The sequence below is a fragment of the Pelodiscus sinensis genome, chromosome 13, assembly GCF_049634645.1.
Source record: "Pelodiscus sinensis isolate JC-2024 chromosome 13, ASM4963464v1, whole genome shotgun sequence".
In the NCBI taxonomy this organism is placed as follows: Eukaryota; Metazoa; Chordata; order Testudines; family Trionychidae; genus Pelodiscus; species Pelodiscus sinensis.
Genome location: NC_134723.1, coordinates 2,222,790 through 2,236,000, shown reverse-complemented (window position 1 = coordinate 2,236,000; position 13,211 = coordinate 2,222,790). Strand labels below are relative to the sequence as shown.

The 13,211-nt window shown below is 69.3% G+C and overlaps 1 protein-coding gene across 3 annotated transcripts; it reads left to right on the top strand.

Moving 5' to 3' along the window:
* Window positions 1-243: 243 nt before the first annotated feature.
* On the top strand, window positions 244-13,203 carry ELF4 (E74 like ETS transcription factor 4). Of its 3 annotated transcripts, none has more exons than XM_075896621.1 (8): window positions 244-399; window positions 3,630-3,801; window positions 4,431-4,523; window positions 5,164-5,286; window positions 7,393-7,476; window positions 7,967-8,159; window positions 9,852-10,142; window positions 10,706-13,203. In XM_075896621.1, exons 1-8 carry the CDS (start codon window positions 319-321, stop codon window positions 11,298-11,300), a joined length of 1,632 nt encoding a protein of 543 aa, XP_075752736.1. In that variant the 5' UTR covers window positions 244-318; the 3' UTR covers window positions 11,301-13,203. The 3 variants fall into 3 exon arrangements, with proteins under 3 accessions (XP_075752736.1, XP_075752735.1, XP_075752737.1); XM_075896620.1 differs by having other exon boundaries at window positions 3,630-3,816; XM_075896622.1 differs by lacking the exon at window positions 4,431-4,523.
* The last annotated feature ends 8 nt before the right edge of the window (window positions 13,204-13,211 follow it).

Here is a 13,211-nt window from a genome sequence, read left to right as displayed (position 1 = left end):
GAGGGGGAGGGAGGGGAGGCAGGGGAATGGGGGAGGGAGCATGAGGCGGAAGGGGAGGCCTGGGGAGTGGGGCAGCAGGGCGTGGCCCTGGGATTGGGGCCGTGGGGCGGAGGAGCTGCTCCCTCGGGTACCATCCAGCAATAACGCCTCTCTCTCTCCAGCTGGCCCGGCCTGCGGAGACGTTGCCCAGGCTGCAGCCAGGGCTGGGTCCGCTGCGCCTCAGCCTGGCCCTGCCACCCCCATGAAGCTGAGGACACGGCTCCCCCGGGGCAAAGGCACCGCTTCTCCCTCCAGCTCGCCGGCCAGGGCCCGTCTCTGATGCGGGCCATGTCGCTAGCCGCCCACCCCGCCGAGCTGGGGTTTGAATTTGCCAGCAGCAGCTTGGAGGAGATATCCCAGGTAGGGCCACCTGCGCCCCACCTCCATTCCGGCCCTGCCCACGGTGTCTGTCTGGGAGCAGGCGGGTGCGATGCAATGGGGGGGGAGCAGTCGGAGATCAGTGAGCGTGAGTCTGCAGGAAGGCAGGCGAGGACGTTGCAAGGTCAGGCAAGAGAGGGTGGGTTGCCAGATGGGCTCCCAAAAAATACCGAACACACAGCCAAGCAAAAAGAAAACCCCACCCACCCGGAACACACACCCTGTGTGGCTGCTCCCAAGAGCCACCGAGCGGGGAACAAAGGGGGAGGCAGCAGAGCAGAGAGGCAGACCCCAGGGCAGCACAATGGCAAGGCTGGGAGGGGACCATGGCTAGGAAGCCGACTCCCCCATAGCCAGGTCTTTGGGTGTCCCGGTGGGAAGAAGCAGAAATTCCACCCCAGTCCGTTTTGGCTGAGAGCCCATGGAAGGCGCCTAAACAACCCCAAAGCACCTGCGGGCGTCTCTCCTGGCCTATGGCTCCGCAACGCGCTTGAGTAGCGCCCAGGAGCAGGGACGGGGCTTCTGCTCCTCCCCAAGGCATCACTCCTCGCACACGCAATCAGCTGAGGGCTCCCTGCGCCGATCGCGCCCCGCCTCCCAGCCACTCCCCCATCCCTGCCAAGCTTCTGTCTGGCGCCCAGCCGGAAAAACAAAATACCGGACATTGCATGTGTCCGGTATTTTCTGGATTTTTTTACCAGCAGAGGGCGCAAAAACCGGACTGTCCGGTAGAAAACCAGACACCAGGGACCTTCCTCCCAGTGGGAGGGCTGGTGAGGAACTGGGCAAGAGCAGGGACTCCCAAAGGAATTTGGACTATGCCAACACCCGCTCTGCTCACGTCCCAGAGAGGACGTGATGTCGGACGGAGCGTTTCACATGCAGGCTGGCGCCAGGCCGCCAGCACCACGCACACACATTGCCAGGTGTGCAGAAACAGCGGACTTGTAAGGGAGATGAATCCCAGTTACAAATGTTAACCAGTAACTGCTTAAACCTGCATCATTTAACCAGTTACCCGTTAAACAAGGTTGTGCGGCTGGCACAGCAGGGGGTGGCCAGGGTGGGGGTCCCACCGGCCGTCACAGCCCACCCACTGCTGCTGAGGGCTGGGGTCCTGTCCTGGTGGGGCCAGCCGGTCCCCTGGGTTAATGGTTAAGGTCCAGTTAACAGTAAGACTAATGCCCACTGGTTAACCTTGCACATCCTGTTCCCTTCTGCATTGCCTTAGACTGTGAGGAGTCCGACGCGGCTACTGCAGAGGTAGTGGACAGGCTACCTAGGGGGTCCTAGCGGGTGCAGATGCCGTAGTCACAGGGCTGTCACGTGGACGGGGCGCAAAGAGGCTTTCTGAGCCGAAACGTACAATCTGCCGCCCGCGTTTGGGTCAGGGTCCAGCAGACCAGGGTTCTGGGGCGCCACGCCCGCGTGTGGGATCGCTGGCGCACAGCTGATGTCTCTGGTTCTCCTGGAAGCCCAAGCGCAGAGGGAAGCCGTGTGAGTCGGTAACTAAAAACAACGAGGAGTCCTGGAGAGCCCAAGCAGGGGGGTGTGTGGGCACAGCCCACTTCCTCCACTTAGCGGGAGGCTCGCTCGCTGGGGGGCCAGGCCATTGACGGAGAGGAGGCAAGAACTGGCCTGGTACCCTTGAGTAGGTAGACACGTTGACCTGCCAACACGCTGTCAGCGGCAGGGTGGGGGAGGGGAGTTCTTGGCTTGGTCCCCCTCCCGCTGGGGACAGAGCCACGCTTGTGTCTGAGGCACTGGGACCCACGTGGCTGGGTAGGTGCACACCACAGGGGCGAGGCAGGAAGCCGGGTCACCCTGTTCCAGCAAACCCCCAGCTGTGGCAGGAGGGGAGGGTGGGGGAAGGAAGCCAGGCACTCCGGGAGGCTGACAGATGCCACAGGGCTGGAGCCAAGGGGCCCCGGTGCAGACAGTCTCAGAGCCGGGGGGCAGGGACTTTGCATGCCCCCTCAGTGACTGCCTGCAGGATGCTGCGCAGGAGATGCAGTGCTGCCCACCGGTGGCATGCGCCTGCCCCTCCCTCGCTCCCGCCAGTCGCTCTCAGCAATGGGGGCTGGGTGGCCAGTCTGCCTGCCAGGCCCTGGCTGAGCCCTGCCAACCCCTGGGCGGCTGCAGATGCAATTTTAGTAGCCACAAAGGGGTCTGGCGGTAAGAGCCCGCTGGGCAGCTCTGAGGACTGGCTTGCAGATCCTCCACCTGCCTGGGCGGGGAGAGTCTGTGGGGCAGGGACGGGGCGGGAGGCTCCTTGGGCCCCACGCCCAGGGCAGAAGGCTCCACTGTGACTCCCCACAGCTGCCCTCCTGGCCTGGCTGCAGCTCCGAGCCACCCCCCTGGCTGGAGCTGGCTTGGGGAGAGCCGCACAGGCAGCTGTGGGGAGCTGGGTCCCTCTACTTGCCCTGGGCAGGGGGCAGAGGCAGGGTGAGGGCGGGGGGCTCGCCCATTAGTCCCCAGGGGTGCTGTAACCCAGGGAGTTACAGCGGGAGGAGAGTGCCCAAGCACCACACCAGCCCAGAGACTGTGTGTCTGGGCCAATCTCCAGCACGGGCACAGAGGCTAGGAGCTGTGGCACGGGGGCAGGGCGCTGCCTCTGTCCTTCCCCCCCGCCCCCCCTGGGAGTACCCAGCACGCGATAGCGGGAGTTGGGGCGACGGGCCCAGGCGCACGGTCATGGCCAGCAGGCTGAGGGAAGCGCGGGAGCTGGGAAACGTGCGTGCGAGAGGGTCCAGGCGGAGGCGGTGCGCTCGCGGCCCAGTGCAAACAGACGGCATCTGCGCTGAGCCGCACGCCCCACCTCGCTGCAGTGGACAGATCTGGGTTGCGTGAGACCGAAGGCAGTGGGGCTGGGCACAGAGACCGGTGCATACGCCGGGGGGTGGTCGGGTCGCACTGTCCCTGCCGCTGGCCGGGGGACCAGCGGGAAGTGGCCGCCCCGGGTGCGATGTGCGAGAGATGCAGGGAGCGGGGCGAGGGGCTGTCAGGGCCGTGCTGAGCGATCGCAGCGCCTGGAGGGGCTTGCAGCGTGTGCGAGGCAGCTCAGGCCGGGCGTCGAGAGGCGCGGCGGGACACCAGGGCCAGGTTGCACCTCCGGGATCCTGTCGCTGTGGCTGGTCCAGAGGCCTGGGGGTGGGGGGTGGGGGCTGCTGAGCGTCTGGGGGTCTCAGTGGTGCCTGTCTGCCACCCTGCAGCTCGATGGCCCGCTGGCGTTCCCAGCCCCGCTGGAGGAGCCGCTGCGCGGCGCAGACCTGCTGTACGTGTATTCGGGGCTGGACGTGGATGAGGCGCCTCGGGGGATCATGGCGGACGCGCTGCTGGAGAGCCCCGAGCTGCAGCTGGTCGGGGACGGTGTCCCGGTGCCTGGTGGGTCACAGGAGGGTAAGGGAAGGGGGTCACCCACTGCAGCTCCCGAGACCCCAACCCCCAGGCCTCTGCGGAGACCCCGCTCAGGACTCTCCCCGGTGCGCGGAGCCGCTCTAGCTCCAGCCGTGACGACACAGGCTCGCAAGCCCCCGCCCGCAGGGGCCGCGATGAGTCTCCCGCCCTGAGGGGGGCAAGGAACCCTTGCCCAGCGCGGCCTGCCAGGGGCTGCCCAGAGCCTGGCCCCATCGTCCCGACAGCACTGACGCTGGAACCCAGCGGTGACAACCTGGGGGGGCATGAGGGGGTCAGACCCCCCCGTGACGTCCCCTCAAACCCTGCCCAGCAGGCGGAGGGGAGCAGGAACAGCGTCACCCCCTTCCCCCAACACCAACAGCCTGGGCACTGGTTCCCGCTGCCCCTTTCCCACACCCTGGTGTAGCCCTGCCCCGGCCTGGCTTTGCACCATGGCCACAGGCCTCCCCCCGCCCCAGAACAATGGAACCCCCTGGCCTGAGAGGAGCCGTGCTTCTGGGGGCTGGGCTCTGTGGGGAGCCTGGCAGGAAGGGTCATGGGGGGGTCCTGGCCCCATGGCAGCATGTGGGGGGCTGACACAGGCTGGTTCCCTGCAGGTGACGCCGAGCAGCCGTTACCCCCCATGGCAGCTGGCGAGGGCCTGCTCTGGGTAGAGTCACCCAACAACATCTTGGATGAGACGCGCCTGCGTGAGTCGCCTTTGCGGGCAGGAGCCCGCCCCCCTCGGGGACTGGGGGTCCCCCCCCACAGGGCAGGACAAGGCCCCTCCCCTCTTGGGGGCATCCCCCCCACAGGGCAGGACAAGGCCCCTCCCCTCTCGGGGACTGGGGGTCCCCCCCCACAGGGCAGGACAAAGCCCCTCCCCTCTTGGGGGCATCCCCTCCACAGGGCAGGACAAGGCCCCTCCCCTCTCGGGGGGCAGAGGGTCCCCCCCACAGGGCAGGACAAGGCCCCTCCCCTCTCGGGGACTGGGGGTTCCCCCCCACAGGGCAGGACAAGGCTCCTCCCCTCTCGGGGGGCAGAGGGTCCCCCCCACAGGGCAGGACAAGGCCCCTCCCCTCTCGGGGACTGGGGGTTCCCCCCCACAGGGCAGGACAAGGCCCCTCCCCTCTCGGGGACTGGGGGTCCCCTCCCCACAGGGCAGGACAAGGCCCCTCCCCTCTCCGGGGGTCCCTGGAGCAAGGGGCTCCTCCCTCCCACAGGCGGGGGTGTCGGGGGTCGGGTCTAGGTGCAGAAGAGAGGCCTTCCTTCAGAGTGGCTTCAGCGGGTGTGGGGAGGGTCCTGGGGCCCACGCTCAGCCAGGCTTCCCTGCCTTTGTGTCCCTTGCAGTTGGAGGCATTAGGGCTTCCCTGGACACAGGGGAAGCCAGCGGCCTGCACGGGTGTGGGGAGGAGGAGACTCTGGGGACGGGCTCCCCCAGGGAGCAGCCAGGGAAGCCGCCCAGGAGGAAAGGTAAGCGGGTCCCCTAAAGCCTGCGCCTGCAGTGGCCTGGGACACACCTGGCTCTGGTGGGGGGAGCAGCCAGAGCAGCCGCCTCGTCCGCATGCACCTGCTGCACCCCCGCAGCTGCCCAACGCTGGCCGGTCCCTGCAGCCAGCCTTAGCCCTGCCCCGGGTGTCCATCACCATGGCCTCTGCCCCGCCTGCAGCGTGGAGACCCCTCCGCATGGAGCCCGTCTCCCTCTCCGGCTGCGTGACGTGGGACCCAGCCCTACGGGGCTGGCCGTGCCCCCCTCGTTCCTTCGGGGCCCCGGTGGCGGAGGGCTGCCCCGCCCTGTGCATGTCCCCTGCCGCTGCAGTTAACCCAGCAGCTCTGTCCGGGAAGAAAGCGCCTTCGGAGCCCTGCTTGGCTTCCACCTGGGAGCTGGCTCCAGATCGGAGCTGGCTGAGAAGGGCCTTTCAGAAAGAAGCCCAGCCGGGTTCAGGCTGGGTGAGGGCCTCCAGGAGAACCCAAAGGTGCTACAGAGAGCAGGGGGTCAGTGGTGACCTCAGGATCCCAGGAGTTCAGTAGGAGGCGCTCTCCCCTCTGTCAGTTCTGGCCCCAGTGCCCCAGGTGGTGCTAGAGGGCGCTGTGATGCAGGGGACAGGGGCTCAGTAGGGGGCGCTGTAAGGCAGAGGGCGGACAGGGGCTCAGCAGGGGGCGCTGTAAGGCAGGGGGCGCACAGGGGTCAGTAGGGGGCGCTGTAAGGCAGGGGGCAGACGGGCTCAGCAGGGGGCGCTGTAAGGCAGAGGGCGGACAGGGGCTCAGTAGGGGGCGCTGTAAGGCAGAGGGCGGACAGGGGCTCAGTAGGGGGCGCTGTAAGGCAGAGGGCGGACAGGGCTCAGTAGGGGGCGCTGTAAGGCCGGGGCAGACGGGCTCAGCAGGGGGCGCTGTAAGGCAGAGGGCGGACAGGGGCTCAGTAGGGGGCGCTGTAAGGCAGAGGGCGCACAGGGGTCAGTAGGGGGCGCTGTAAGGCAGAGGGCGCACAGGGCTCAGTAGGGGGCGCTGTAAGGCAGAGGGCGGACAGGGCTCAGTAGGGGGCGCTGTAAGGCCGGGGGCACAAGGGGCTCAGTAGGGGGCGCTGTAAGGCAGGGGGCGCACAGGGGTCAGTAGGGGGCGCTGTAAGGCAGAGGGCGGACAGGGGTTAGTAGGGGGCGCGGTAAGGCGGGAGCACAGGGCTCAGTAGGGGGCGCTGTAAGGCCGGGGGCACAAGGGGCTCAGTAGGGGGCGCTGTAAGGCCGGGGGCACAGGGCTCAGTAGGGGGCGCTGTAAGGCCGGGCGCACAGGGCTCGGTAGGGGGCGCTGTAAGGCAGGGCGCACAGGGCTCGGTAGGGGGCGCTGTAAGGCGGGGCGCACAGGGCTCGGTAGGGGGCGCTGTAAGGCAGGGCGCACAGGGCTCGGTAGGGGGCGCTGTAAGGCAGGGCGCACAGGGCTCGGTAGGGGGCGCTGTAAGGCCGGGCGCACAGGGCTCGGTAGGGGGCGCTGTAAGGCGGGGCGCACAGGGCTCGGTAGGGGGCGCTGTAAGGCAGGGCGCACAGGGCTCGGTAGGGGGCGCTGTAAGGCAGGGCGCACAGGGCTCGGTAGGGGGCGCTGTAAGGCAGGGCGCACAGGGCTCGGTAGGGGGCGCTGTAAGGTGGGGCGCACAGGGCTCGGTAGGGGGCGCTGTAAGGCAGGGCGCACAGGGCTCGGTAGGGGGCGCTGTAAGGCCGGGCGCACAGGGGCGCAGTAGGGGGCGCTGTAAGGCGGGGGCACAGGGCTCAGTAGGGGGCGCTGTAAGGCCGGGCGCACAGGGCTCAGTAGGGGGCGCTGTAAGGCAGGGCGCACAGGGCTCAGTAGGGGGCGCTGTAAGGCCGGGCGCACAGGGCTCAGTAGGGGGCGCTGTAAGGCAGGGCGCACAGGGCTCAGTAGGGGGCGCTGTAAGGCAGGGCGCACAGGGGCTCAGTAGGGGGCGCTGTAAGGCAGGGCGCACAGGGCTCAGTAGGGGGCGCTGTAAGGCCGGGCGCACAGGGCTCGGTAGGGGGCGCGCTCCCCTCGCTCGGTGCTGGCCCAGGCCCTACTCCTCCTGTCTCCCCCTTGCAGGTCGGAGGCCAAAGCCCCCGCGCTGCCCGTCGCCCCTCCCCGCCCCTGGCTTTCCGATCTGCAGGAGGAGCAAGGACGGCAAAGGTAGGGCGCGGGTGGCGGCCGGGAGGAGGGGCAGGCGGGGCTCAGCAAACAGCCCCGGTCGCTTGGCGGGGGGCAGACGCTCCGCGCCCCGCAGGCAAATCGTCAGGCAGCCGCTGCTGTGCGCGGGGCAGATGCCCGGCCGGCTGGGAGCCAGGTCAGGCCCCCTCTGCCCCGCCCGAGTCCCAGGGCCGGCTCGGCTGGACGCTCCCAGCCGCCCCTCTCCCCGGGGCGCGGGCCGGGGAAGCTCTAGCCAGGGTGCCCGCTGGCCTTGCTCCTGCCACGGTCCCAGGCCCGGCCCGTGCCCCCCCCCCATGCACTGATGAGCGCGGGGGCGGGGGCAGGCTGAGGCCAGCGATGGGGCGGGGGCAGGCTGAGGCCAGCGATGGGGCGGGGGAGGCTCCCGGGGGCCCGGGCCCTAGGAGCGGCCGGGGCTGGCTGGGAAGAGGCTCCCGGACTCCCTGCCCCGGGCTGAGCTGCCTGCGGTCCCCAGGGAACGCCCTGTACCTGTGGGAGTTCCTGCTGGCGCTGCTGCAGGACCGGAACACCTGCCCCAGGTACATCACCTGGACCCAGCGGGACAGGGGCATCTTCAAGCTGGTGGACTCCAAGGCCGTGTCCAGGCTGTGGGGGAAGCAAAAGAACAAACCCAGCATGAACTACGAAACCATGGGCCGGGCGCTGCGGTAGGGACCTGCAGTGCCCGGGTTACAGTGCTGGGGAGCCCCGGGGGGGCACAGTGCTGATGGGGATGGGGGGGCTGTGGTGTAGGAGCCGGGGGGGGGTTACAGTGCTGGGGAGCCCCGGGGGGGGCACAGTGCTGATGGGGATGGGGGGGCTGTGGTGTAGGAGCCGGGGGGGGGTTACAGTGCTGGGGAGCCCCGGGGGGGGCACAGTGCTGATGGGGATGGGGGGGCTGTGGTGTAGGAGCCGGGGGGGGTTACAGTGCTGGGGAGCCCCGGGGGGGGCACAGTGCTGATGGGGATGGGGGGGCTGTGGTGTAGGAGCCGGGGGGGGGGGTTACAGTGCTGGGGAGTCCCGGGGGGGGCACAGTGCTGATGGGAATGGGGGGGCTGTGGTGTAGGAGCCGGGGGGGGGTTACAGTGCTGGGGAGCCCCGGGGGGGGCACAGTGCTGATGGGGATGGGGGGGCTGTGGTGTAGGAGCCGGGGGGGGTTACAGTGCTGGGGAGCCCCGGGGGGGGCACAGTGCTGATGGGGATGGGGGGGCTGTGGTGTAGGAGCCGGGGGGGGGGGGTTACAGTGCTGGGGAGTCCCGGGGGGGGCACAGTGCTGATGGGGATGGGGGGGCTGTGGTGTAGGAGCCGGGGGGGGGGTTACAGTGCTGGGGAGCCCCGGGGGGGGCACAGTGCTGATGGGGATGGGGGGGCTGTGGTGTAGGAGCCGGGGGGGGTTACAGTGCTGGGGAGCCCCGGGGGGGGCACAGTGCTGATGGGGATGGGGGGGCTGTGGTGTAGGAGCCGGGGGGGGGGTTACAGTGCTGGGGAGTCCCGGGGGGGGCACAGTGCTGATGGGGATGGGGGGGCTGTGGTGTAGGAGCCGGGGGGGGGTTACAGTGCTGGGGAGCCCCGGGGGGGGCACAGTGCTGATGGGGATGGGGGGGCTGTGGTGTAGGAGCCGGGGGGGGTTACAGTGCTGGGGAGCCCCGGGGGGGGCACAGTGCTGATGGGGATGGGGGGGCTGTGGTGTAGGAGCCGGGGGGGGGGGTTACAGTGCTGGGGAGTCCCGGGGGGGGCACAGTGCTGATGGGGATGGGGGGGCTGTGGTGTAGGAGCCGGGGGGGGGTTACAGTGCTGGGGAGCCCCGGGGGGGGCACAGTGCTGATGGGGATGGGGGGGCTGTGGTGTAGGAGCCGGGGGGGGTTACAGTGCTGGGGAGCCCCGGGGGGGGCACAGTGCTGATGGGGATGGGGGGGCTGTGGTGTAGGAGCCGGGGGGGGGGGTTACAGTGCTGGGGAGCCCCGGGGGGGGCACAGTGCTGATGGGGATGGGGGGGCTGTGGTGTAGGAGCCGGGGGGGGTTACAGTGCTGGGGAGCCCCGGGGGGGGGCACAGTGCTGATGGGGTTGGGGGGTGCTGTTGTGTAGGAGCCGGGGGGGTTACAGTGCTGGGGAGTCCCGGGGGGGACACAGTGCTGATGGGATTGGGGTGCTGTCGTGTAGGAGCCGGGGGGGTTACAGTGCTGGGGAGTCCCGGGGGGGACACAGTGCTGATGGGGATGGGGGGTGCTGTTGTGTAGGAGCCGGGGGGGTTACAGTGCTGAGGAGCCCCGGGGGCACAGGCGGGGGGTTTCCGCGGGAGAGGTGGCCATGGCAGGGGGCCAGTGACACCCTGGTCTCATGCGGTGCTGGTGTCCCCCAGGTACTATTACCAGCGGGGCATTCTGGCCAAGGTGGAGGGGCAGCGGCTGGTCTACCAGTTCAAGGAGCTGCCCAAGGACCTGCTGGTGATTGAGGATGAGGGTGAAGGAGTGGGCCCCGGGGCCCCCAGAGCCAGCCGCTCAGCCCCCCCGCCCGCTCCTCGGAGTGCGCCGCTCACCCGCAGCAAGAGGGGGACGGTGCTAGCTGACCTGCCGCAGGAGCCCGCGGCTGCTACGTGTCCCGCCCCCCTGGGGCAGCAAGAGGCCAGCGTGCCGCCTGCCCGGGCCGCGGGGTAAGTGCCTGCTCTGGGACGCGCCCGGCTGGGGTCCAGCCAAGGATACAGGCTCTGCCCCAGCCTCTACACCAAGCCTGGGCACAGGGCCCCGGCTGCCATGGTGCCCCCGGGCAGCAACGCTTCCATGGCCGGGCTGCCAGCCCCCTGGGGAAGTTGGCTGAAGCCAGAGCAGGAGGGCAGGGGATTAGTCCAGATGATGGGGTCGGGGCAGGCCCCCGGGGGCCCAGGTGCACAGCTGGTCGGTGCTGCAGGCGGGGAGGGGTAGAGCCCAACGGGAGGTGCTAGCGAGGCCTGGCAGGAAGGAGCAGCAGTAGCAGGCCTGATGTGGGGTCAGAGAGCGAGGCAGTTTGGGGGGCCCCAGGCAGAGTGGGCCGGGCAGGGGGTGTAGGGTGCATGGTGCCAATGCTACAGCGCCAGCAGAGGCTCTCGGGCGGCAAGGAGCTGAGGGGCACAAGCCGTGGGGCTGGCGCTCCAGCTCTGAGCGGGGGGGGGGGACATGGGGAGTGGGCCGGGGGGTTTCGCTCCAGCACATGATGGTTTTTCCCTTTCTCCTTCCCCAGCTCCCTGCTCCTGCCTGGTTCCCCGGGGCTGGTGCCCCTGACGCTCCCCACGGTGCTGGGCCTGGGAGACGCTGCCAGCTCTGCCTTCCCAAGCAGTGCCCCCGTGCAGGACAGGCTCCTGCTCCAGCCTGGGGTCCCCCAGCCCCTGCCAGCCTGGGCGCCTGGCCCCCTCCTGCCTGCTCCCCTTCAGCATGCCTTGCCCAGCCTGCTCCAGCCCCTGGCTCTGGCCGGGCAGCCCTCTGCTCTTGTTGCCACCATCATGGGGACCCTGGAGGCCGGTGCCAGCTGCCTGGCCACAGTGGATCGGCCACCCCCCAGCGAGCCTGCCTGGCGTGCCGGCCTGCTCTCCGCCTCGGCCTCCCAGCACAGCCTGCCCGGCAGCACCAAGCACCAGGAGCAACAGCCGCCAGCCCGAAGCAGCTCCTCGGAGGGCAAAGCCCCACCAGCAGCAGGCCCCGGACTCGGCCCCAAGGCGGGCTTGACACCCGTGGTGGAACTGGAGTTAGCGGCCAGCTTGGAGGCAGCCTTCCCTGGTGAGCCTCTGGCTCAGCTGCTGGCGAAGCCCGGCCCGGCCCCAGGCCCTGGCCAGTGGTGACAGTGAAGGGCAATGCTGGGATGCACCTGAAAGGGAGGCTCCCCAGGGCTGTGCAAGGCCCCCAGGCTCCGCAGGAGGCAAAGGCTGCGGCCTGTAGCCAAGCCCGGCTCCCCAGACTGACAGGCTCCCGCTGGGGGGCCAGGGCTGCCGGGAGGGGAGCCTTGCAGGGTGCCTGGTGTTCGCATCTCACCTCCCTCATTAAAGAGATGTTTTGCCCGACTTTGGCTGTGCAAGGGCCATGGCAGCGCGGGGCCTCGCCAGCCTCACCTTACCCAGGCGTTGGCGTCAGCAGCCGCCAGGCTCAGTGAGCGGCTTGAGCCACGTGGCTGAGCGAGCGGCATGAGCCCTGCCCCCAGTGCCGCTGCGCCCTGGGAGAGAATTGAGCTGTGCCCCAGCCCTGGGGCGGCTGCAGGGAGCCAGGGGGGCTGCTAGTCAGGTCTGGCCCTGGGGGGTCTCTGCAACACCAGCTTTGGGGCAGGGGTCACAGGGCAGGGCAAAGTAGCAGCAGCCTGCTGGCTTCCACTGGGTCCCATCGCCAGAGCAGCCCCCTGTGCAACCACTGGGCCGGGGGCCTGGCTGGGGGTCTGCTTGGAGCAAGCGCAGCAGGCCAGGGCCTGGTCTCCGGGCCAGGCCAGGGTCCCCAATGGCATCGCCCAACCCAGGGCAGAGCAGACTCAGGCTTGCGCTGGCTGCCTGGCATTGCTCATACACGTGCCCTGAGCACCCCTTTTGCCCCCAGCCTCCCACCGCCCTGCCACCAAGGGGTATTTAACCCTTCCATTCACTTCTCCTGCAGCAGGGGAGGGCTTGCCTGGCCAGCCTCCTTCAGAGCCCTGGCGCCACCTACTCTGCATGAGCCCCCTGCAAATGCTCCATGCTCTGCCCCCCACCTGCCAGGGAGTGGCACCCCCTGCTTGGAGGGGCCCATGCACCGTGTGCTCAGTGCATGTGCTGGGCTCTCTCTGGCACCCGGGGCCAGCCCTGCCAAGACCCCACCCCCACAGCCCCTTGGGGGACGGCAGAGGCAGCATGTGCCCCACCCTTCACGCTGAGCCAGGGAAGGGGTCCCACAGAGCCCCAGCGTTGCTTCCTGGCTGGGGGCCTTGCACAGCCCTGGGGATCCTCCCTCCCAGGTGCAGCTCGGCCCCATGCCCCACCCCAGGCTCTGCGCCGCAGGCTGAGGGCCTGACCCCCTGGGACCCGCCCCTCAGCCTCCACAGATGAGACTTGCTCTGGGTCCTCACCTCGCCCCTTCATTCCAGTGCCCCGCTCCCACCAGGGCCAGGCCTCAGGTCTGGGCCCTGCTGCCAAGGCTCAGTGGGCGCCGGGGCGTGGACAGGCCTATGCTAAGGTCTCCGCAGCTCCGTCTGATGCGCCTCCCTGCCGCTGCCCAGGGCCTCTGTGCAGGGCCGTGGTGGGGGGGAGCAGGCCTGCGAGCGCCCCCTCAGAGCAGGGCTGCCTGGGGCTAGTGCAGAGTGGTGGGGTAGCCCCTGCAGCCACGCCCTGCCCGGCAGACAGCAGGCTCCATGGGAGCACCCTGGAGGGGGGAGCCAGTACGGATGTAACGTCCCGTTGAGTTAATGTTTGACTGGTTAACTGATCAAACAGGGCGGGGGGGGGGGGGCATTCTAGTCTGCTGGGCTGGAGCCCTTCCCCCTCCCCCCCCCCACAGGCAGGGGCTGCTCCAAACGCCCGCAGGCTGGGCTGAGGGGAACCGCATTAAGGGTCCTGCTTACCAGGTATGGGGTTTGCCGTTCACATCCCCAGAAGCCACCCCGGGGGAGCAGGGCTGGGCTCTGACCCAGGGTAACAAGGGGCTGTAGCGAAGGGTCTCCCCAGCGCACACGGGACCCTTCCCCCCCCCAGTGGTACAAGGACGCTGGCCACAGCAACAGAAGAGGCAGGAGGCAG

Excerpts from the sequence above, each read along its gene's own strand:
- ELF4 (XM_075896620.1), top strand. The coding sequence starts at position 319 with ATGCGGGCCATGTCGCTAGCCGCCCACCCCGCCGAGCTGGGGTTTGAA. Across the intron at positions 5,287-7,392 it reads GAAGCCGCCCAGGAGGAAAG|GTCGGAGGCCAAAGCCCCCG; the intron begins GTAAGCGGGTCC and ends TCCCCCTTGCAG. Across the intron at positions 8,160-9,851 it reads ACCATGGGCCGGGCGCTGCG|GTACTATTACCAGCGGGGCA; the intron begins GTAGGGACCTGC and ends GGTGTCCCCCAG.